At 41.6% G+C, this 25992-nt stretch overlaps 1 protein-coding gene and 1 long non-coding RNA gene across 2 annotated transcripts in view; one reads left to right on the forward strand and one right to left on the reverse strand.

Annotated features, from left to right (window-relative positions):
• CFAP58 (cilia and flagella associated protein 58) overlaps positions 1 to 25992 on the reverse strand; it is a 103783-nt gene that overhangs the window by 48190 nt on the left and 29601 nt on the right. Inside the window, exons 6-8 of the mRNA XM_032225987.1 lie at positions 8415 to 8552; positions 6163 to 6322; positions 4889 to 4971 (exon numbers count right to left, since the gene is read on the reverse strand). Coding sequence (XP_032081878.1) covers positions 4889 to 4971; positions 6163 to 6322; positions 8415 to 8552 — 381 coding nt within the window. The remainder of the gene's footprint in view (positions 1 to 4888; positions 4972 to 6162; positions 6323 to 8414; positions 8553 to 25992) is intronic.
• On the forward strand, positions 13303 to 13806 carry LOC116514408. Its single transcript, XR_004256096.1, has 3 exons — positions 13303 to 13409; positions 13507 to 13546; positions 13638 to 13806. It is a non-coding gene; the product is annotated as an uncharacterized LOC116514408 (long non-coding RNA).

A 25992-nucleotide genomic window follows, 5' to 3' on the forward strand; every position in this document is an offset into this window, starting at 1 on the left:
AACAATTTTCTTCCTTGCAGTAAACAGCAAACATCTGGTGAGCTTCAGCACCGCCTGATTTAACACAAGCAGCACAAGCAGCTGATTGGCAGTTGGATTGGCCTCCCGGAATACCACCTCTCAACTGTTCCAGCTGATCAGCAGTATTCCAGGAGGCCGATCCAACCACCAATCAGCTGCTTTTCTAAATCAGGCTGTGCTGAAGCTGACCAAGCTGTTTGCTGTTTGCTGCAAGGAGGCAAACTGCTGGGAGGCAGAGGCCGAAGCGGGGGTAGGCAGGGCATTGGCAACATTCATACATAAGATGCACAGGCATTTCCACCCAGACATTTGAGGGAGGGGGTGTCTTACAGATGAAAAATACAGTATATATTCCTTTCTATCGGAAGGAGGATATCATTTACCTGTGTGAAAAAATAAAGTTGTGGAGTAAAGAGGAATATCTTTGGATAAGAGATAAAAATCATATGGTTTAGGTTTATTAGATTTATATGCCGCGCTTCTCCCAAGGACTCAGGGCAGCATACAACATTAAAAGAAACACATAATACAAAAGTTAAAAAAAATTAAATAGAATATCCCAAACCCAATTAAAATTGACAATGACATTTTTTTAAAAAATTCGAATTAAAATTAACAGTGATCAATAATTTATTTTGTTTTGTTCAGGCCAGGCTGGCTTGCTGGAAAAGCCAACTTTTTAGGGCGCGTCGGAATGACCGGAGGTCGGGGATTATACGAAGCTCCGGGGGCAGCTCATTCCAGAGGGAAGGCGCTCCCACAGAGATAGATGGCCCTTAATTACTCAGGGAGGGGGAGATTTCTTCTGCTAACCATAAAAAGATGAATTAACCAACGTAAAGAGGGGTGGAAGTATAGGAAGAAAGGGAGGGAAAAGGATAAAGTGGAATGGGTATTCTGTCTTGTATCAAGGCCAGAAAAAAATGAAAGCAAGCAGTTTGCACTAAGAAAGTTATTATTTACATGTTCCTGAGACCTGGAGCAGGCAAAAGCACCAACATATCATCTTATGCCAACCAAAATATCATCTTATGCTACTTTAAAATATATTATCACTTAATTGGGCCTCAGCCGCCGCAGCATTCCAGGCCGCGACCAAGGACTCTGTCGGATTGTGGGCAAGGGAGTCAGGTATCCCTCCAAGCTCCTTCTGAAATCCTTTCGCGTCCATCAGGCGCCTGGGGCGGAACCACTTAATCAGCTCCATCTCCCTGCAATGGGGGAGTAGCATCCCAAAGTCAAGCCTCAGCAGGAAGTGATCTGACCATGACAAGGGCGAGATCTCTATTCCCCTTAATTCAAGATCACGTCTCCACTGCCCCAAGAGAAATACAAGGTCGAGTGTGTGTCCCGCTCTATGAGTTGGACCCTGAACTACTTGGGTCAAGTCTATGAACTCCTGCGCCCCATCAGAGTATTCACCTAGGGATGGCAAGTTAAAGTCCCCCAGCACCATTAGCCTGGAGAACTCCACCGCCAGCCCGGCTACTGCCTTTAGGAGCGTAGGCAGGGCTGTTGTGACACAGCTGGGAGGTAGGTACGTCAGAAACAAGCCCAATTGAACCCCTAGGTCCAACTTCAGGAGGAGAGACTCACACCCCACAATCTCTGGGGCAGGGATCCTGCAAGGAGCTAACGACCTTCGGATAATAACTGCCACTCCCCCACCCTTTCTCTGTTGTCACGGTTGGTGGAGCACCTGGAACCCATCTGGGCACATTTCTGAGAGGGGGACTCCTCCCTCTTGGCCCAGCCAGGTTTCAGTTATACATGCCAGGTCTGCCTTCCCGTCTAATATTAAGTCCCGGATGAGGAGAGCTTTGTTTACTACAGACCTGGCATTTAGCAGCAGCAACCTGAGACCAGGGCCTTGATCTCCCCTGCCACCAGGCCCTTGAGTTGAGCCAGCAGGGCTGGAACAAGGAATCACTGTGATGTAGCGAGTCCTTCTTCCCCGGTAATGGACAGCCCTACAGCTCCCACCATATCTGCCCCTCCCGGTCGTGACCGGGATGCTCTGACCCTCCCCCATCCCCGTAGACCTCCACCCCCCTCCCATGGCCCCCATTCTTCCCGACAGGCCGTGCACATCATTCATCTCAGGATGGGGGGGGGGGAATCTGGGCCCCCATCCACTTCTGCGTCTGCACTCAGTGGAGGGGGCTCCAGGTCGCACACCCGGTCCTACCATACACAACAAGCAGGCACTCTCCTCATACAAACCCCACAATAATTATTAATATACAAATAATGGTATAAAAATTAATCAAATTAAAAAGTGGGAACATTCTCTCACACTTTCATACATACACACACTCAGCACACAAGATAAAACGCAGTTCTTAATCCTCAGTGGCGGTTAGCGCAATTTTGAAGTGGGTGGAATTGGTAAGTCTGAGAGGGGGGGTTCCTCGCTCTCACTCTTCTTCCCTGCAGAGTCCAGAAAAATACAGGAGTCTGAAAGTCTGAAGTGGCTGAGGAGGCCAACGTCAGCCGGGGGGGGCAAGCTCCCTGTCCACGTCCCCCTCGTCCCCCGTCCTCTCCTTCTGCGAAGGTTGTGCACCACAGAGCGAAGCACAGGGCTACCGGCGTGGCCAAAGATCTCCATGGCCGCTGCAGCAGCCGGAGCGACGAGCAGAAGATCCCTCACGTCAGCGCCGTCCAAAGATCAAAACGGAGGAGAGAGAAGAGAGAGGAGGGAGGGGCCATTTCAGGGACCAGAAATGGTGGGGGCGAAGGAGACGGTCGCTTGGTCTCAAGGCGCCCCAGCTCCCCCAAGATGGCGGCACTGAGGGCGAGGGCAGCTGGAAAAGCAATGTCGCCTGAAGAGGCGCGCCCCAAAACAGTGGCGGATGGCAGCGGCAAACAGCAGCGGGAAGCCAGCCGTAGCGTCTCAGAAGAGCCAAGATCTCAGGAAAGCTGAATTCGCAGCAGCCAGAGCATGGGGCAAAAGAGCGAAGGCTCTCAGCGGTGGTAGCAAAAGGCAAAGAAGCCGCGATGGAGAAAGGGGGGGTGCACCCGGGATAGTGGCAGCAGCAGTAAACATACCGGCCGCCCAGTCCCACAACACCCCCAGCACCAACTCACCCACCCATTGAGGCTGTGGAGGCTGTAGAGCACAAGCAAAGCTGGAATTCGACGCACCAATACAAGCCCAGTGGGCCACGGATAGAGGACATTCCTCTATCCTAGTGCTTCTTGACCTCTCAGCAGCCTTCAATACCATTGACCGTGGTATCCTTCTGCGACGGTTGGAGGAGGTGGGAGTGAGAGGCACCGTTTTACGGTGGTTCTCCTCTTACCTCTCTGACAGGTCGCAGTCGGTGTTGGTCAGGGGACATAGGTCGACCCCTAGGCCTCTTAAATGTGGTGTGCCGCAGGGCTCGGTCTTGTCCCCCCTCCTATTTAACATCTACATGAAGCCGCTGGGCGAGATCATTCGACAGCACGGGGTTAAGTATCATCAGTATGCTGATGATACACAATTGTACCTCTCTGCCCCGTGCCAGCTCAGTGTAGCGGCGGATGTGATGTGCTGATGCCTGGAAGCTGTCAGGATCTGGATGGAGGTGAACAAACTCGTACTCAATCCCGACAATACTTAGTGGCTGTGGATGTTGCCCCCGAAGTACAGTCCAGACAGTCCATCCTTGATCCGGGGGGGGGGGAACTTACACCCTTCAGAGAGGGCCCGCAATTTGGGAGTCCTCCTGGATTCACAGCTGACACTGGAACACCATTTGTCGGCTGTGACCCAGGGGGCCTTTGCCCAGGTTCGTCTGGTGCATCAATTGCAGCCCTATTTGGATCGGGAGGCACTCCAAACAGTCACTCACGCCCTAGTCACCTCAAGTCTGGATTACTGCAATGCGCTCTACATGGGACTACCCTTGAAAAGTGTTCGGAGACTGCAACTAGTCCAGAATGCAGCCGCGCGAGCGATACTGGGTGTACCTAGATACACCCATGTTACACTGATTCTCCGCGAGCTGCACTGGCTACCTATTGGTCTCCGGACACAATTCAAGGTGTTGGTTATTACCTTTAAAGCCCTAGATGGTTTAGGGCCAGCAAACCTGCGAGACCGCCTACTGCCACACTCCTCCCAACGGCCGGTGAGATCCCACAGGGTGGGCCTCCTTCAGATGCCGTCAGCCAGACAATGCCGGCTGGCGGCTCCCTGGAGGAGAGCCTTCTCTGTGGCTGCTCCGACCCTTTGGAACGAGCTACCCCCAGAAATCCGGACCTTACCCACTCTCATGGCCTTCAGAAAAGCTGTTAAAACCTGGCTATTCCGACAGGCCTGGGGCTGTTGACCTCATTGTTGAGGTCCAGTCCCAATCGGAGTGAATGTATGCCTGTTGATTTTAACCTGTTTTTATTTTCTTTTTTTATTATTTCTTTTCTTCTGTTGTAAGCCGCCCGGAGTCCTTCGGGATTGGGCGGCCTATAAATTGATTAAATAAATAAATAAATAAATAAATAAATAAATAAATAAATAAACAAACAAACAAACAAACAAACAAACAAATAATTATAAAACCATTCCTAGGCTTCCTGGTATCTTCCACCATGTCATCATTTTAAACTACTATCATAGTGATCTTTAATCCTGTGTCAATTCCTCAAGTATATTTCAGCAAATAAATATCAGTGCCCTATGAAATAGACACTATGATTTTCATATCTATATGACACACTATCATAAATGCTTTCAAAATCACAGCAATTTATTCTGTGCACGTATATGTGAGTGCTTAATATTTGTGTGACAGCACAACAGCTAAAAATCAGATAAAGAAGATAAAGATCAGATAAAGACTTGGGTGAACTACAGAATCAGATGTAGTATACAGTATGTACGTACCTTGTTCAGGATGTCCCTTTCTCTCACCAGTTCATCTATAGCCTTCTTATCAACCTCTGCTTGCTTTTTTGCAGCTTCCAGTTCTAAAGTACAAGAAAAAATGATTTATGTACTTAAATTGTATGGAGAAATGAAACCTAATAGAATTGTTTCATTTTTCAAAAAAAAAAAAAAAACACCACTTCTTTCAATCTTCCCAAACCCCCCGTCCTTTACAAACATAACAGAATGTTGCACTGTAGAGTGCCCTTGTTCAAGACTGGGACATCTTGCCCTCTTCTGAGATACTTCTTTCAATTCATCATTCACCACCAGTTTTTCATTTCCTTTTTTTTTTCAATAAGTGATCATTTCTTTGCCACAAGGAATCTTCGGTCCAAAGAGTTGGGATGCTCACCAAGAATACCGGACAACAGGGCCCTAACCTGTAAAAATGGGGAATTGACCCTACTTAATATGGTGGGAGATGCACACAGGAGAGGGTGTGCCTTCAGATAATAAGTCTAGAGCCATGTATGGGCATGGCAGTTAATACCTTGAATCGCATTCAGAAGCCAATTAGTAATCAATGCAGCAATGTCACCTGAGTTTATCAAAACATGCCCTTCCCTGCCCAGACTATCTGATTCTATGCTGGCTGTGGTTTCCAGGGTGTTTTTTTAACAACAGCCCATGTAGAGTTCATAACAGTAGCCCAAATAGAAATAATCAGGGCTTGAATGACTGTGAGTAGGGCTTTCCAATCTAAGAAAGGTTGCTGTTGATAAACAAAATATAATGGGGCAAAAGGCTTCCTAGCCACAGGTGTTACCTGCCTTCACATAGAAGCTGTGAGTCTAGAACTCCCAAACTGGACAACCTCTGAGTGGGGGAGTGTAACTTCCCTAGTTATTAAGCCCACAAAGCCACTTCATGTTGGCCAAATTCAGTTCTCCTTCCACTCAGAACCTATTTCTGTCTTTCTAGGGATCACTTCATATGAACACCTTCAATGGGTCTGTAGAGAAGAAAAATAAACAATAATGACTTTGTGTTGTTGTTATTATTATTAGGCATTGGTGTCAATGGAGGTAGAAATGGAGGTTTTCTAAAACAAAAACAAAAAAAAGCAACAGTGTATAAAATGATTTAAAACAAGCAAATATTAAGAAGCTGGTGGGGAGCATCAATTTTATCTGAATGCAAGTAATCCAGATCAAGCCATCATATGTTCTCTTTTCAATAAGTAAAAAGAGAAACTGGAGCAGAACCACAAAAGAAACATTGTTTCTGACCCTTTTCCAGTCCAGTTATCTGATTTTTAAGGGTGTCCCTTTCACATTCTGCCTGCGTTTTGTTCTCCTCGACAACACGTAATTTTCGCTGCATTACTTCTCTCATTTTGGTTAGCTTTGCAATCTCCTGACGCATCTGAGACACTTCATCTTCTCTTGCCTTTGAAATACGAGTGAATAAGAAAGGAGAGATAACAATTAATACACATTCTATCATATCCATTTGCTACTCTCTATAGAATTGGGAAAATGAAAAAAATGATAAAATTAAATCACAATATTATAATAAACTTCCAAAAATATATAAGGCATAACTTGATTCCCTCATACTTTCTTTTCAAAGTTTTTTTTTCTTATTTAAACAAAGAAACAAAATCCTGAGACAGGAAACTTTTGTCACTACATCTAGCAATACATATCTAAGGACAACTGGAAATAACTGCTAGACATTATTTTTTCTGTTTAGCTTTCTCTAGCATCTTCCCTGCTAAATTAAATAACTACAGTAAAAGAAAGGCCTGTGACAAATCAGGATGCAGTCCTAAATATCTACCTTGCAACAGATCTTATTTAACCTAGGGTCTATTTTTGAGGAGGCATTCATAAGATCATATTACCAGCCGCTAAAAATTGAAATTACATGTTTTTTGTATGCATGAATTTATAATGTGCCAAATTAAATATTTATATTTTCTCCATCCTATTGACTCCTAAACATGGGATATGCCTGTATTTAAATCCAAAGCTGAATGTGTGTGTGTGTGTGTGTGTGTGTGTATTTAGTGTTACAACCCCTGGTATGCCCCAATTATGGGAGGAAGCTAACTGCTTCGATTATCTGTCAATCAGCTCGTCACAAGAGTCCATCACGACAGAAACCCAGGCTTCTGCTGATAAGGAGGAGGGCCTGTGGCTTAATGGCTAAGACGTCTGCCTAAGATGCAATACACCACAGGTTCGAATCCCAGTAAGGGTATGGCTAGCTGATGAGAGCTAAATAGCTTGAAATAGATCTATACTAGCCTCCCTTTATTTATTTATCAGCACAAATATAACACACACACACACACACATATACATACATACATACATACATACATACATACATACATACATACTCTCATGCTACAACTTTCAGCATCTCCTTAAAATATGTTTCAGCGAAGGGACATTAGCAGATGAGACAAGGTGCATTGGGCAGACCTTGGGCATGTTGTCATTACCTTAACATATTTTCCTGAATCGAATATTAAGTATCCTAGACTATGAAACATCAATCAACATGTTCTTGATAAATTAGAAAGTGGGCTGAAAATAACAGAATCAAATTTGACAAAGGCAAAGTTCTTTGCTTAGAGAAAAGAATACAAATGTACAGACAATCATGACAAACACTAACTTGATAACAGTAATTGTTATAAAAAAATTAGGAAGTTGGTTGATCACAAATTGAGTATGTTTCCACATGAGGATGTTAATGCTCTCTCCATCACTAAAGCCACAGAAAGTATGTCATTATACTTAGTGTTGCCTCCCTAGCCAATCTAGCAATGAAAAATGAAGACTGGTGCTTCCTTATATATTTATTATGGGATAGTTTTCAATGTTTCCCTAGCTTCCCTTTTCTTTCCACCAAGCACATCTACCAGCAGGAAACCAACCATGAATCATCCTCCATAATTTATAGTGAAGCAAGATTGGTGGCTTCTGGAATTTTTGTTCAGTTTAATTCATTCCCACCTTACAATCAGCAACCAATCAACCAAAAGAGGTTAATTTGTTTTTCTTTTCCCCTATACAAAAAATACTATCTGCTGGAAAGAGCTGATATCCAGAAGGTTTTGGCTAGATTCAATAAAATAATACTGATGAATGATAGTATCATGAGTTTCATTTTGGAAAAAGATTGTCCAATGTTTTCAAACATGAACTCCCCCGCCCCCCAAAAAAAGAATAGCACTAAATAAAAATAAGAAAAGGGTTAGAGACCAACATGGAATAGAAAAGACCCAGTAATTTAAAGAGCAAATTACAAAAAATAGTATGCATTGTTACGCAAAATTCTTATACATGCTTATATTCAGGATCAAAGTAGACATATTAATTTTGTGAATTCATATTTCTGTTCTGTAAATAGCAGCTTACAGGGGGAGAGAAAGAAGAAACACTCACATGTTTTTCTAAACCTATTCTTTGAATTTCAACAAAAATCTTAGTGCCAAATATTATTATGGATATTGCCCTGAACCTACTCTCAGTTCAGTGGTTTTCTGCTGATTCTCCTGCATTAGTTGTTCAATGGCTAGACTGTGTTGCTCATTCTCTAGCTGAAGCTTGGTATTTCTTGCTGTAGATTGTTCCAGTTCTTTTGTGGCTCTTTCATTCAGAATCTGCAATATTATGACATAAAGAAGTTAATTTCTTTGTAATCAGATTTTGCTGTACAACTCAGTTTGCTTCTGGTTATTACATGCTACTTATCACCATAACAATAATCTAATAGATGAGATATGTGATAATTGCTTGACATCTGTAATAGGAATGGAGATTCCAACAAGTAACACTGCGGATATAATTCTTTTTCTAGAATCAGTTGAAGGATAAATATTGTAATGACAGTTTGCCATCTGGGAGACAAAGTGTACATTTTTAGTAATTATTATAAACAAACAGGATAGTTTATCCTGTTTTAATCAGCAGCATTTTTTTTAAAGTAATCTTTATTGGTTATACATTATTTTTAAAGAGTAAAACATACAAATACAGTTTTAAACATGCAACCCCTCCCCCCCCCGCGCGGTGACAGTCATTCACAACCCAACTTTTTTTTTTTCTTCCTCATTGTTTAAACTCTAAGCCGCATCTTCTCGTTACAAAATTCAGGGATCTATTACAATACCAATGTTCATTTTTAGTTCCCATTGTTAACAACTACTATTTGACTTTCCCCGTTTTAAGTCCCTGCTGTTCTCCTTGTCGCCCACATATACCATAGGTTCCAGCTAAGATAATGTTCCGTTTCTCCTTTGTCCCTCAGCCAACCCGTCATTCTGTCCATTTCTGCACATTCATAGATCTTTTTAATTATGGCATCTTCCGACGGTATGGTAGTAGATTTCCAAAATTGTGCATAAGTTATTCTTGCGGCCACAATTATATGTAGGCTCAAACACCATATTGATTTACTCATGTTTTCTGATTTTATGCTTAATAAAAAATTCTCGGGTTTCCATTCCATGCTTGCCCCAGTAACCTCTTTAAGCCATTTTTGAATCCTTCTCCAGTATTTCGTGGCCTCAGTACAAGACCACCAAATATGGTAGAATGTGCCATCCCTTCTTCCGCATTTCCAACACAGTGGAGATAACCCAGGAAACATTTTGGCTAACCTCGTTGGGGGGAAGTACCATCTATAAACCATCTTGTATATGTTTTCTTTAAATGCTGTAGATATTGTAAGTTTAATAGTCTTACTCCATAGATCCTACCATTTGCCCATTTCAATCTCATAGCCAAAGTTTCTCTCCCATGCTATTAGAAGGCTTTTATCCATCTCTTCTTTAACATCTTGACAAGTCAAAAATTGATAAATCTTCGATAACATTTTCTTATCTCCACCAAACAAAATCTTATCTAGCCCCTGAGGGTTTGGGTAGATCCCAAACCGTACCCTATCGCTTTTAAACCTGTTTCTAACCTGTAAATATTCCCACCATTCCAGATTCCTGCCCTGCTGCTCTAATTCCATCTTAGTTTTCATGTTGCCATCTTCTGTCATAATGTCTTTATATGTTATGTTTCTTGTCCAATTAAATACACTGGGATGCGTTAAGGCCTCTAATGGTGCCAACCAGCACGGAACCCTAAGATAGTATTTTTTCCTCATCTTTTCCCAGACCCCCATCAAAATCTTCCGAATGTAATGTCCCATGAAGTATCTATGGGGGGTATCTCTTTCTTGCCAGAGGGAGGCATGCCATCCCTGGGGGAGGTCATGTCCCTCTATAGCCAATAGGCGCCTTCTACTCAACGTCACCCAATCCTTCACCCATGTCATAATTGCTGCATTATAATATGCTTCCCAGTTGGGTACTCCGAAGCCTCCCAGTTCTTTACGTTTTTGCAACATTTGGGCTTTAATTTGTGCTTTCTTGCCTTGCCATATAAATCGAGCCACTATTGTCTCCAAAGATTTTTTAAAAAAATTGTCCAATTTAGTTGGTGCCGTTTGAAACAGAAACAAAAATTTCAGTAACACATGTGTCTTAACTGTCACAATCTTGCCCATCAAAGACAGTTGTTTACCACTCCAATTAGTCATATCCTTAGATACCTGTTGTAGCAATTTCATATAATTATCTACCTTGATAGAGGAACATCTCTCCGTGAGCCAAATTCCCAAGTATTGTATTTTATGGGCCATGTTAATCCCTAACAGGCTTTGTACTTCCCTTTTCTGGTTCAAAGTCATATTCTTAATTAACAGTTTTGTCTTCTCTTTATTTATACGTAGCCCTGCTATCCTACCATACTCCTCTATTTTACGTAAAAGTTGTATCCCAGAAGCCATAGGATCCTCCAGAATATAGTCAGCAGCATTTTAAAGGATCTATTAATTTTAGCTACTTCTATATTAATGAAAAATGTTTATTGCTCAGTAGTAGAGGTCCTTCTTTATCACTGCAAATAGATCCCAGATCCAGTTGCATCAGACCCAATTAGGACGCAGGTAATCAGAAATTTTAACACATGATAATAGCCAAAAATATTTTAAAAAGATCTAAAAAAAATGATTAGCGATAGGGCCATGGTACTTTACTAGTCAAAATGGCTTAACACTACCTGTTGAATCAAATCTTGGTTCATGAAGTAGAAAAAAAAGCATTTTCACACAGTTACTGCCCTCATATGTTATTGTGGGATTTTTATAGGCAATTTGTTAAGCAATAGGGAAAAATGGAATGCTAGAGTTAAATGGGCGTTAGTAGATATAGTTCATACCTTTTTTTAATGAAAATTATCAGTACTTTTGATCAGTGACGTCATCAAAGTAAACAAACCCACGTGCTGATTACGTCACCAGATCATGCCCCCTAAGCGGAAGTGACGTGCACAGCCCCCACCCTCCGGATGTGACGTGTATACCCCTCCTCCCCGGCTGGGGTGTGCATAATTGACCCACGTGGTGCAAGATTTCATAAGATCATAACCCTAGCTGAATATTTGTAAAGGCCTAAGCAGCCCTAGCTGAATATTTGTAAAGGCCTAAGCAGCCCTAGCTGGATATGTGTAATGGCCTAACCCCATCAAATAGGGTTGAAACTTACCCCATCAAGAAAGATGCCAAGACTCTGTGTACATGATTAGTTTAACCCTAGATTAATTCTATGGACATTCAAGGGTGGGGGGAGTGGGGTTGTGAAATAAAAAAATGTTTTTTATTTGTAATCAATCTCCTAATGGCTGCATTTAAACCCACTTTTTTCCCTAGAAGGAATTTATTTCTAAGCAATGTTGGTTTTAATTTTTGTTGAGACATGGGGGTCTGCATTTAACCATTTTCTCTAAAAGGTATGGGCTGCATTTAAGCCCACTTTTTTATCCTAGAAAGAATTTATTTCTAGGCAATGTTGGTTTTAATTTTTGTTGGGACATGGGTCTGCATTTAACCATTTTTTCTCTAAAAGGTATTTACTTCTAGGTAGGTTGAAGCCCGCCAACAGGAAAAGACAAGGAATATTAACAGGAATTAAAATGTTCACAATAGGCAACCCCGCCAGGTTGCATGCAGTGGATAAGCCTGTTCATTCATGCCAGGGATAAGCCCTGACAGGCCTTACTCGCCCACCCACCCCGCTCCTCTGTGATTCCAGGCATGCGTAAGAGACATGTGTGGGGCAGGCCCAGACACGTCTTACCTGCCCCACCCCACCCCTCCCCTGTTATTCCGCGCATGCGCGAGGCACACTTGTCATTAGAAGAGCTGGTTAGTTTGACTTAATTTCAGCAGTCTCTTGAAGATGGCAACCTCTGATTCCAAAGATGTTTTTAAAACAACAGCAAAAGCCAGCATCGAATGCTCTGAAGAGGATCATATGCCAGAATGCAACAAACCCTATATGGCAACTTCAGAAGGGGATTTGTTTGATATAAATTTGATCCCCAAACCTCCCAAGCATGGGCGTAGAATAAGAAAAAGACCTGTCTTCATTGAAGAGAATATAAAATTTTGTTATTGTAGATTCTGCAAAATATCAAATGGTGAGTTGATATAAAAATTAAGAAAACAGTATTTTGATTAGTTGAAACACCCCCCCCCCACCCCCCAATCTAATTCTACCTTATTTCCTGTTTTAGAAGCGGTGGAGCCTCAAAATGTCAGCATGCCGCAAGTTCTGAAAGCGTGTGTTATTAAAATAATACATCATTGTTTAATGGGATGTTTAAAATCAGAAGATAATGTGGATGGAAACAATGAAACAGAACTTATTAACAGCTTATGTATTCGGCTTTCTATGCCACATGTTCTCTGGGTCATCATCAGTATTACTGACAAAATGGATAAATTATATTTCACCCGGGATACATTTGACGATCTCAAGACATTCATACAGTGTATAAAGAATAGCCATGAACCGCTGTCATTAATGTCAAAGACTGAAGCTGAATTACCATTGGCTCTGAAGAGGATCATATGCCAGAATGTAACAGAAATTAATTACAATAAACTGTTAAAGCTATGAAATTTATAATAAAATGTGATTTACAAAACACATGAAAGGTGTATTATATTTTTTTCTTTTGCTGACCCTTCTGTTTAAACTTGTCAGATGTTAAACACAGAGATACAGTTTAATTAAAGCTCATGTGATATTACTACATTAGCTTCTATTCAAATGCTTCTTTCAGCTAGGCAGGGCGGGCAGTTTTTGCATAAGGTGTGAAGAACTCCCCTTTTCTGATGTGATTAATTTGTGACGTCACTAAGGTGTATAAAAGCAGGAGACTATACAGGTCTAGTCATGTTTACTGGTTTCTGGCATAACCATACCTCTGGAGCAATTTGAACTGCTAAGAAGACCCCTGTTCAGAATGGAATCTACTATTGTAAGTAATTTTAAGCCTAATTTTTGAAACACTTAGATATAAAATGGTTTTTATAGAGTGGTTGCTTATTTGTTTGATTGAATTTTTTCTTTCACTAGAATGAATTGACAGATTCAGAATGTTTGATGGGTGTTACAATTGTAAGTAATTTTAAGCCTAATTTTGAAACACTTAGATATAAAATGGTTTTTATAGAGTGGTTGCTTATTTGTTTGATTGAATTTTTTCTTTCACTAGAATGAATTGACAGACTCAGAATGTTTGAGGGCATATGAAGGTATTTATCTTTCATACTTTCATATATTTAGATTCTTATAAACATTCTGCAACAATTCTGACTATTGGGTTTTTTTTTTCTTTTCCTCCAGAATGGGTGGACGATCAAGCATTCGCTGATCACACTATTCCTGCAGAATCCCAGGGGTCCCAGCATAACATGACCCCTCAGCCTTCCACAAGCCGCACAGCACAAAGTCCGCTAGGAGGTATAATATCTCACATTTTATCCAACTATAACTCTATTAGTATTATTTTTTAGAAACTAAATGGGTGTGTGTGTGTGTGTGTGTGTGTGTGTGTGTGTGTGTGTTTATTTGGAATGTTGGTGATAACTTTTTTTTTTTTGTTTCTTTGCTTGTTTGTTTAATCAGAACCGTCCTGCAAAAAAGCAAAAATGCATGGCGCCGGGCTTCCTGAATCCCTAGCAGACAGTGTTAGTTGTGATACTATGACTGTCTCTCAACCAGAAGAGGATACACACCATACTATGTCCCAGCTACAAGCTCCTGGCTCTGTAAACTCTCAAAATGTGAACAATGTTTATCTGGATATGGTGCAGGCGTGGGAAAATCCTATCCGGAATTTTAGAGCTGTGGAATATTATCAGAGATATAGATTTATTAATCTTGATCAAATCCTATCTTTTGTAGTTGCTATAGAGGCCATACATAATGTGATACAGATTCTTTTGAATAACGTAGCCATGAACATCGGCCCAAATGATTTTGTTCAACTACGGTTGGATGCAGAGGGGTTAAACCATCCCATCTTTTCTCATAGGAGGTGTATGAATGATTTAAACGCTGATGATTTTCTGACCAGTGTTGAAAATCTGCTACAAAGTAAGGCTGAGATATTGTGGGGGGGTGATTTGCAATTAGTGGTTACCATCGTGAAGAACAAGGAGGGAGGGGGGCTTAGGAAGTTAAATACTTTGCTGCTTACCAAAGTACTGGAGAAAAAAAGACAGCATCTAGTAGATTTCAATGTGGAAGGCGAATTTCTTTGTTTTGCCAGCTGTTTGCTCTGTCTGATTGGTTCTGATGGTAGTAAGCAAGAAATTATTACCAAGGCCAGGGAACTTCACAGCAAACTGGGTATATCCACAGGAAACAGGATTGACTTTTCTCAGGTACACATCTTTGAAAAACATTTACAGGTCACTATAAAGATCTTGTTTTACATGCAGGACGGGTGGCGTTTTTTTGTTACAGGTCACCCGCAGCAAGAAAAAATAGTATTTATATTATTGCACGACAGGCATTACTATGGTGTTAAAAATATCAAGGGCTTTCTGGGCGAACGCTATTTTTGTAAATTCTGCCACACGGCTTATCACCACAAATTTAGTCACGGGTGCCAATATATTTGCAGAGCATGCCTAAAGCAAGAGTGTCAGCAGGTTGAGGTGGAGAAGGGGCTGTGCTGTAGATGCAAAGCACCTTGTCGGTCTAAGGAATGTGCTGAAAGACATGCACAACTCGCTAAGGAGGGAAAAGTTGAGTGTAAGACTAAACAATATTGTGAAACGTGTGGTCTTTATGTCTTTACCCCCCACAAAAAGTGCAAGGAAGTCAAATGTGGGCAGTGCTCTGAGAAGGTAGAAAGCTTGGAAGGTCATTTATGCTTTCTAAAATCGTTGGACCGACCACGAATTGGCGAAAGATATATTATTTATGATTTTGAATGCTGCCAAGAAACAGGTACCCACATACCTAATTATACATGTGCCAGGGATATGCTGAAAGATGAGGACGATAAAGATGTTGTGAGGTGGGATTGTTATGGTGTTAGATGCTTGGAACAGTTTATAAAGAAATTTATAAATCATAAGTTTAAAGGTTGTACTTTTATTGCACACAACTCCAAAGGTTATGATGGATACCTTGTACTGAGGCAGCTGATCCGAGAAAAGGTTAGGGTTCAACTTATAAGTCAGGGTGGGAAACTACTGTGTATTACCCTTCCAGACTATAAGATTCGGTTTATTGATAGCCTCTCATTTTTACCACTTAAATTATCCAAATTACCCAAAGCTATGGGGTTTCAAGGCTGCAAAGGATATTTCCCTCACTTATTCAATACAATGGCCAATCAAGACTACGTGGGGCCGCTCCCTGAAACCAAGTATTACAGCCCAGAAACTATGATGCCTGGGGAGAGAGAAGAATTCCTGAAATGGCACACTGCTAATAGAGGTACTGTGTTTAAACTAAAGAAGGCTCTGGCTTACTATTGCAGACAGGATGTAGATATATTAAGAGAGGCCTGTATTCGATTTAGGGATCAGGTGATGAAAATGACTGAGCGTGAGTACAGCAGTGGGGTCGGGTTGGATACTGTTGAGGAGATTCAATGCATTGACCCCTTCCAATATATCACATTGGCATCTGTCTGCATGGCACAGTACCTGTTCATGTATTTGAAAAGCAATACCATTGCTTTAGATCCTTTGGACAATTATCACAATACACAGAAAAGGTATTCGGCTCCAGCGATTCAATGGTTGTTGTATATAGAGCACACTGAGAAGCTCAATATTCAACATGCTCTGAAGGGTGGTGAAAAGAAAGTGGGCAAATATTTTTTGGATGGTTTCGCGGTCATAAATGGAACCCCCACAGCTTTTGAATTTTACGGGTGTTTTTTTCATGGGTGCCCTGTCTGCTACTCTGAAAAAGACTTCAACAAATTACTTGATTCAACATATGGTAGCCTGCACAGCCATACTAGGATTAAAGAAGAATACCTCAGGTCACAGGGTTATGCTTTGCGCTGCATCTGGGAACATGAGTGGCGAGCCATGGTGGAGGAGGATACCTCTTTGAAGCAGTTTCTAGTTGAGAATAAGCTCCCAGCTCCTTTGAATCCTCGAGATGCTTTTTTTGGTGGTAGAACAAATGCTACATGCCTGTACTACAAACCAAAACCTGGTGAACAAATCTTATACTACGATTTCACCAGTTTGTACCCTTTTGTGAATAAGACCAAGGAGTATCCAATTGGGCACCCTCAAATCATCTATCAAAACTTTGGGGACATAAAGCAATATTTTGGGCTAGTCAAAGTCAAAGTGTACCCGCCAAGGAATCTCTATTTCCCAGTCCTACCTCACAAATCAGGGGGCAAATTAATGTTTAGTTTGTGCGCTACCTGCACAGAAAAACTGCAAACCTCCCCCTGTAAACACAGTGATGAGGAAAGAGCTCTGACCGGTACATGGTGTACTGTTGAATTGAATGTAGCCTTAGAAAAAGGTTACAGAATTGTTGAAATCTATGAGATCTGGCATTTTGAAAAAACTTCAAATGAGCTATTTTCAGGATATATGAACATGCATCTCAGACAGAAACAGGAGGCCAGTGGTTACCCTGAATGGTGCAAAACAGATCAGGATAAAGAGCAATATATTCAGGATTACGAAAAGATGGAAGGGGTCCATTTACGACGTGACCGCATTGAAGTAAATCCTGCCAAAAGACAGATTGCCAAACTCTTTTTAAATTCATTGTGGGGCAAGTTTGGGCAGAGCACCAATCACCTGACCACATCAGTGGTGACAAACCCTGAGGAATTATTCAAATATCTTTTTGTACCCTATTATGACGTTTCTTCATGTGAGTTTGTAGATACAGAGACAGCTGTCGTGACGTGGAAAACTGCCAAGAACCAACCCACCAAGTCCTCATGCACTAATGTATTCATTGCCAGCTTTACGACCGCTTATGCACGGCTAGAATTATACAGACTACTGGAGGGGCTGGGCGATAGGTGTCTGTACCATGACACCGATTCAGTCATCTTTGTAAGTAGAGAGGAGGCGTGGACACCCCCTTTGGGTGATTATTTAGGACAACTGACAAGCGAAATTCCACCAAACACTACGATAACAGAGTTTGTTGCGGCCGGCCCAAAAACGTATGCTTATGCTTTATCCAACGGTGAAGCAGTGGTAAAAGTGAAGGGTATCACGCTAAATTGTGGTAATAGCAGTAAAGTTAACTTTGACAGTTTGAAAGATTTGGTAGATGATTATTGTCTGCCTGATGCAAAGAGAAAAAAGGAGATCAGTGTAGAACAGTTGGGAATTGTCAGGGTTAAGAAACAGTGGACCTTAGAAACGAGGGTCCTCCGAAAAACTTTAAAAGTTGTGTATAATAAAAGGTTATTAAATAGTGAGGATTACTGTACACTGCCTTACGGTTATTAAGGGGAATGGAAAACATTGCACAATTTGTACACCCTTTTTCCTGTATTATAAGTGGTCCGTCCAATTCTGGTAAATCTTTTTTTATCAAACAAATGTTAGAACATGGTGATGGGGTATTGTCTCAAACTCCTCAAAATATTGTATGGTTTTATAGCTGTTGGCAACCTCTGTACAAAGAACTGCTTAATAAATTCCCTTATATTAAGTTTGTGGAAGGTCTTCCGTCTTCTTTTGAAGATGATGTTTTGTTTCCGCCAAATCAAGTAACTCTAGCTGTGATAGATGATCTCATGGCATCTGTCGGTGACAGCGACCAAATAGAGAAGGCTTTTACACAGTACGTTCATCACAGAAACCTGAGCATTATTCTCATACTACAAAACCTGTTTTTTCAAGGTAAGAAAATGAGGACAATAGCTCTGAATTCCAAATATTTGGTTTTATTCAGAAGCCCCCGTGATCAAATGCAAATTGTCACACTGGCCAGGCAGATGTATCCCACTAACACAAAGTATTTTTTAGAAGTATTCCAAGATGCCACTCACAAACCATACGGGTACCTGTTAGTAGATTTGTCAGCCAGCACTCCAGAATCCTATAGGCTAAGAACGGGGCTCTTCCCCCCTGATTGGCCTACTGTTTACACGATGAAAAAGAAGAGTAAAAAGTTGTAACCCAGTTATCTTAGCACTAGTTCATTTAAGATGTCAGAGAGGTTACGTAGAAATTGGGGGCTTTTAAAAATCTTAGTAAAGTCCGGACCAAGACAGAGAAAAGCCATTTTATGCAATGCTAATAATGACCTGGTGGGGTCAATAGCAGAAATAGCACTGAACACCCTAAAAGGAAATCTTCCTCTGAAACCTTCACAATTCCGGTCTCTAAAGAGTAAGAAGGGTATCATTAAAAAGCTGAGCGATAGAAAGGTTTCACTCAAAAAGAAGAAACAGATCATACTTCAGTCGGGCGGCTTTATAGGTCCCTTGCTAGGGGCTGCTATTCCTCTGTTGACTAGCCTGTTAGCAGGGTAAACCATGGACCATGCAGAGAAAATGTATCTGGTGTCGCGTCATCAGATGGAGCAGCTACAGGGCAGGACGCCTACTATGGGTACTACAGCCACTAACCGTTTGGATGATGAGATGCGCAACATACTTCAGAGGCATGATTTGAGTGAGGATGACAAGATTAAGCTCTACAATTCTGTACTGCAGAGGTATCTAAGACTGACCAGGCAAAATGAGTCTGAAAAGGACAAACTGAATCTCATTTATCCACCGGGGGAGCCTCAACCACCTCCAACATTACCAGAGCAGCCACCACAAACAACTCCACAGACCACCGGTATGGATGATATCCTAAGCGGTGTGAGCACTCGTTATAGGAAAAATGCAGAACTTTTGCTGAACAAAATGAAACAGCACCAGGACGTCTCAACCTGGGATGAACGGGGTACCTTTTTATACAAAGGTGTACCTATTCCCGGTACTAATATTTTAGACTTGGTGAAAGGCGCCTCGCAACACCGAGCCCCTACGGAGAAGCGGAAACCTAAAGGATGGGATGATTTTATGAATGCTATGGCCGAAGTGAATGTTCCAACTTCTGTGTTGGGTTCTACTGCCGTTAAAGAGCAAATAGAAAAGTTGAAAGATACTCTGGCTGTTAAGGATGAAACTGCTGCTAGTCCCGACTCTGTTATGACAGCCCCTTTTGGGGCTCAGAAGACTATGTTTACAGGAACACCCTCTAGCCCTTGGACAATAAAACCTAGAAGCCAGCTCAGGTTTGGTGACTGGCTCAATTTTTAAAATGAATAAAAACACAGTGATCATTAAACATTTAAGTCTTTTTCTTTATTTTACAGTAAGGCATGCATGCCTGTATGCACTGGTGACGGTTACAGGGTCCAAGCCCCCTCCCCACCTTTATAGTTTTTACAAACAGCTTTACCATTTGATCATTTTTAGTATCTACATTGGAGTACATCTTTAAAATATTTTCATAGGTTACTCCTTTAGTACGGTTCAGCAGAAAAAATGCACAGTGTTGTCCGCAGGTCACAGCACTGGGGTGTTGCAATTGGCGTTGGTGAAATGTGTACTTCTCAGCTTGCTGCTCCAAAAACATCACTATGGTGTCAGGAAAGTCATGGCTATCCGGAGGTCTTCCATAAGAATCAAAAAATTCACCATATCCTGGAGATGGAAAGTAGAGGGCCAGCCAGTGCTCCCCAGGAAGAGTGTGAGGATGGGTATTTATGATTAATCCAAAAGGTCTTTTGGTGATCTGTCTCTGTGGTAACAGGTCACAAGGGTAGACCCCTAGAAAGGCCTTATTTCCGGAGAGCAGGTGGAGGAGCTGCTGTGTGTCCATACTCACATATAATCAAAAAGTACATTCCGTGTGTGACTTATTTCAATAAGGTTTTCAAAGATTGCATAGAGTATCATATTAACAGTGTTGGGGAGGGGCTGTGCAAATCTAATTTCGGCTCTGAGGTTGCCGTTCCTGATCAATGAATAGTGCTCAGAGCAGCCCTGATCAGGACTCAAGTCAAAACAATACAAAGTATACCCTCGGTTAAACTCTTCCCGGCTGATTAACAATGGTCTGTCTTTCATGCCTTTGCCTGTTGCTTGCACCATCTGCATGTACTCTCTCACAAAAAGACCATGCTCATAATCGGGCTGAAGAGGCTTTGCGGGGATCTGTTCACCATCACAATGCAGGGCGCAGAAATTGACATTGCAGTGTTGAAAATTGAATGGATTTCTTTCATAATCCCCACTAAAAGCGGCATTGTCCACAAACCCAATCACTAATTGTTTAGGCAGTTGACCCAGAAATAGATTTTCCTGATTACACACAAGACTACCTGCGGGAATGCTGTAAACCTTCATCCCCACTCGATCAATGGGGTATTTGGCATTGGCGGTTAGCAAAGCTTCTGCATGGCCAAGGCGCACTCCCGGGGATATTTTCACACGTTTTACAAAGAGAGAAGCTGCCAGGAGTTGCACTTTGTAATTCTCATTGCCATCCTTCATCACACAAAATTCATTTCTGCTTCTTGTGAGTTTGACTTTCACATCTATGCCATTAATTAGCAGTCTGTCTTGAAAAAACAGATCGCTATGCAGAGGCCCAAGCAGGTCCCATTTTCGACTACCGCTCGTGTGTCTCGCTCTCGCTTTGAAACCGGAGTTCCCAGCCGCTGTCAGTAGAGTACTCTCCATGAGATCTGAGTCATCTTTGTAAAATCCACCAGAAGTAAATTGGGTGCCCAATGCATCACCACCAAAGTTGAGAATCAGTTCAATTATGGCCCTATACGAATAGCAATGATGGCTCTGGGTAATGAGTCGATCTCCCAAGGTAACATCCAACTGGTTAAACAGAGATGCGATGGGGTAGTTGACCAGGGCCACCCTTGCCCCATCATCAATATCCGACCCGTCCGCTTTTACAATCTTGCAACTCACATACAGGAGGGTATTGTTTAAATCCGTGTAATGCTCACCATGCCCCGTGATGAAAAATTCCAGGGGTCCGTTGGGTGTTAGCGCTGATAAAGGGGGGATCTCGATATAGGTACTGTTTTCAATACTGGTCTGTGTAGGCGCCAGTTGAAAAAGATCCAGTTCGGATTTGACACATTCCTCTGAAGCAGAATGAATAAATGACATAATGTATTAGAATATGTCTTCCTTGTCACAGGGTTTCCTCTTCTGCACACGTCTCCTCTTGGTATGACGGGGCTTTTTCACAAGCCTTCTCTTTTTAAACGGAATAGGCGGGCCCAACGCGTAATTCTTCCTGGCTATGGCCAGACCTGATCCATCCTGCCCGTTCTCAACAACACGCGATACAAGATGTCCCGCAACATCTCTGGCGATGTTTTTGGCAGCAGATTTCACATGCGGTTTTATGATTTCTAATCCTCGCCTCAAAAAAGGCATTGCTTTTCGAAAAAGTCCACGGAACAACCCTCCTAAACCGGTCCCGTACATAATGGGGGCTCCTCGGAAGCCCGGAAGGCCGCCCCCAGCTTGTGCCCTGTAGTAAGCCACATAGTCTTGAGGTCTCCCGTGCTCCTTGTTTACAACCATCCTTCACTTTTCCGAGGCCTAAAATGAAGCTTGACAATCACCTTCCCGTGATAAAAATGCACGTTTTTGTCCTGGTCGGTTTTGATTTCTATAGTAACGGTATCGATGTGATGTTTGCTGACCGGCACATAATGTGGACGGTCATAGGTCACAGTTATGAAATCATTGTCTTGCCCCTGCACAGGTACACAGCGTAGTAACGGCACATAGAAGTCACCTACTATCTGGAGCTCTACAATGTCTGTGTAAACATATAAGGTATTGAATCCAGGGAACATACCTAACAGATGTCCAAGTTCACCGCTAACTAGAATGGTATGAGGTTCATCTCCTTTAAGATTAATTTTCCGACCCACTGAATCATAATGTAGGGTTGTCTTAGGTCCATCCTTGGCATTTGATATAAGTTTATTCATATTTTCTAACAGATGTCGGATGCTATTATAGTACCCGCTTCTCAAAGAAAAATGCCATTTCTTTCTCTCATTAGTAATTTCAAAATATCCAGGAGATGTTAATGTATGCCAGCTATGTGGATATTGTATCTCTGCTAGACCTACTTCCCATGGCCCTGAAAGATCCAACGATCTCGCTAATTGAATAGTAAAATTAGAATTTTTGTTTTGGGGAAAAATTGCTGCTGATGCATTGCTGGGGAGGGTGATGTAAAAATCTGACATTTCAAAGATGTTGTACTTCAGTAGCCTTAACCCAACTGTTGAACTTCTCTGGCCATCCATTCCATTTGACTAGAAACTCTCTGTGTCTCCCCCGCCCTCTTTTTTGGATAATTTTCTCTATTCTGTATATACGCTGTTGGTCAGCTGGAACTTTTTGGAGCTCCTCAAAATAAAAAGCCCCCTCTACCGGGTCCCCCGCGTAATCATTTAATCTATACACCACTCTTTCCCCGCTTGTCCCCAGTTCTTTGACAATGAATATCTCATCCGTATAGGTTTGCTGATACCCCTTTTCAAATTTACCCTTCAGTCTAGATACCCTGACATGATCCCCCACCTTAAGACATTTTTCCTTTCTTTTACTTTTTAAAGTTACCCCATAAAGTCTCAGCCACACATCCCTTTCGTTAGACAAATTTACGGTTTTAGGAGCAGTCCCAATGCTACGATGGTAAGTGCTATTGTACCCCTGAAGAATGTCTGCCAAAATGTCCACATACCGATGGGTGTTTCTAGCTGTGAAATATCTCCAGAGTTTGTTTTTTAGGGTTCTATTAAACCTCTCTATAACTGCTGCTTTAGTTTCACTATGTGTAACAAAATGATGAATGCCATAACGTGCTAAAAGTTTCTTCAGCGCCGTATTCAAGAACTCTTTACCTGCATCTGTCTGTATTTTTCGGGGTGCACGTCCTGTTTTAAAGATATTCTGGAAGGCGGATGTAACTTCCCTCCCTGTTTTATCAGATAAAGGGGAGGCCCAGGCATATTTAGATAACACATCAATAACTGCTAAGATGTATTTTTTTCCATGGTTTTCTTTAGAAATTTTGGAGACATCTACGAGGTCGGCCTGCCATTGATGATCTAAGCCGGACACCACTGTTTTATTTCTAGGAAAATTAATTCTTGCAGGCTTATGGAGCGTGTAAGCATCTTGCCCTGACAGCCACGTCTTGACTTGCTTCATGGTCAGGTTTTTATCATGTTTTCTAGCTTCCTGGAAAAGGGTATTTACTCCTCCATAACTCCCTACACATCCTGGAGTATAATAAATATGGCTTAGAACTTTTTCATGCTTCATTATATTGAAAGAACACTGACAAATGGGGCAAGCATTGACATTAACACAATCTTTTATTGGCTATACAGAGTTCAGAGGATTATGCCCCCTCCATCAGAAAAATATCCCTCATCATCACTATCAGAAGCAGAATATAGAGGTGCATAACATGCTATTTTACAATTCGTTGAGTCTGTATTCCACAATTCATGTCCGCAGCCACAAGCAAAACAGTCTTTACACAGATTGCAACTTTTTAACTCACTGTTTAGATAGCATGGTCTCTGGGATAGCTCAGAACCCCAGTTATAGTCTATATCATAAAAATCTGCAGAAGCTTTATGACCGCTGCAAATAGTACTGGAATATAAAATCGGTGTGTCTTGAAGAGTTTGCTGTCTAGGAGTTATTATTTTGGAGTCTGCAAAATATAAATCGCATCTTTGTTAGTGAGTTATCCACTCCAGTGTCATTTACAACGTTATAAATAAAAAAACATTTACTTACCATTGCAGGGCGATAATGAAGCATCATTCGCTGTTTCACATACTGTCCGGTAAGTACTCTGCACATCATCGTTAAAATTACAACACTCCATGCTGCAGCCGTGCAAAACAGGTCTGAATAAAAAACTTTCTTTATCATTCCCCTTGCAACAGGGTTTGTTGCATTCTGGTGGCAGGGGTCTTGTGTCAGAGCATTCGATGCTGGCTTTTGCTGTTGTTTTAAAAACATCTTTGGAATCAGAGGTTGCCATCTTCAAGAGACTGCTGAAATTAAGTCAAACTAACCAGCTCTTCTAATGACAAGTGTGCCTCGCGCATGCGCGGAATAACAGGGGAGGGGTGGGGTGGGGCAGGTAAGACGTGTCTGGGCCTGCCCCACACATGTCTCTTACGCATGCCTGGAATCACAGAGGAGCGGGGTGGGTGGGCGAGTAAGGCCTGTCAGGGCTTATCCCTGGCATGAATGAACAGGCTTATCCACTGCATGCAACCTGGCGGGGTTGCCTATTGTGAACATTTTAATTCCTGTTAATATTCCTTGTCTTTTCCTGTTGGCGGGCTTCAACCTACCTAGAAGTAAATACCTTTTAGAGAAAAAATGGTTAAATGCAGACCCATGTCCCAACAAAAATTAAAACCAACATTGCCTAGAAATAAATTCTTTCTAGGATAAAAAAGTGGGCTTAAATGCAGCCCATACCTTTTAGAGAAAATGGTTAAATGCAGACCCCCATGTCTCAACAAAAATTAAAACCAACATTGCTTAGAAATAAATTCCTTCTAGGGAAAAAAGTGGGTTTAAATGCAGCCATTAGGAGATTGATTACAAATAAAAAACATTTTTTTATTTCACAACCCCACTCCCCCCACCCTTGAATGTCCATAGAATTAATCTAGGGTTAAACTAATCATGTACACAGAGTCTTGGCATCTTTCTTGATGGGGTAAGTTTCAACCCTATTTGATGGGGTTAGGCCATTACACATATCCAGCTAGGGCTGCTTAGGCCTTTACAAATATTCAGCTAGGGCTGCTTAGGCCTTTACAAATATTCAGCTAGGGTTATGATCTTATGAAATCTTGCACCACGTGGGTCAATTATGCACACCCCAGCCGGGGAGGAGGGGTATACACGTCACATCCGGAGGGTGGGGGCTGTGCACGTCACTTCCGCTTAGGGGGCATGATCTGGTGACGTAATCAGCACGTGGGTTTGTTTACTTTGATGACGTCACTGATCAAAAGTACTGATAATTTTCATTAAAAAAAGGTATGAACTATATCTACTGGCGTTGATTCAGCAGAGTAATTTTTGGAATTTATGGTACTCACATTCCTAGTTTTTCCTCCCATCACTAATCCAACTTTATTGAAAATAGCCTTTTTTTGCCCTGAAACTATATTGATTATAAATATAATTGGATATGCATATTCTCTAGACCTGCATATCAATGAAGTATAATATTAAAATACAAAATAACAATAAATATTTAGAAAGTGTAACATGCAATTTTCCCTTCTGCTAGTCGAATATGAAAATTCTTCATTCAAATTATCAAAGTTCTTTTAAAAAAAACAGTCCAGACTGTTTAAAACAAATAACATATTCTGTGAAATTAAAAAAGATACATTCACTTTACAGCTGGCATTGTCTTCTGCTTTGCATATCTTTAATTAAGAACTTACATTTTTGTGAGGAAAGAATTTGAATGATCAAGCATTACTGTTTTAACTGAAAATGCACAGTACGTTGTAGATGCAGAGTGTTATAGTAATGTGTGGAATATACAGTTAGTCCTTGATCTATGTCCACAATTAGGACTGGAATTTTACTCACTAAGGCATTCAGTTGTTACAGGAGTCATCAGATAAA

Source organism: Thamnophis elegans, chromosome 10 (genome assembly GCF_009769535.1).
Source record: "Thamnophis elegans isolate rThaEle1 chromosome 10, rThaEle1.pri, whole genome shotgun sequence".
In the NCBI taxonomy this organism is placed as follows: domain Eukaryota; kingdom Metazoa; phylum Chordata; class Lepidosauria; order Squamata; family Colubridae; genus Thamnophis; species Thamnophis elegans.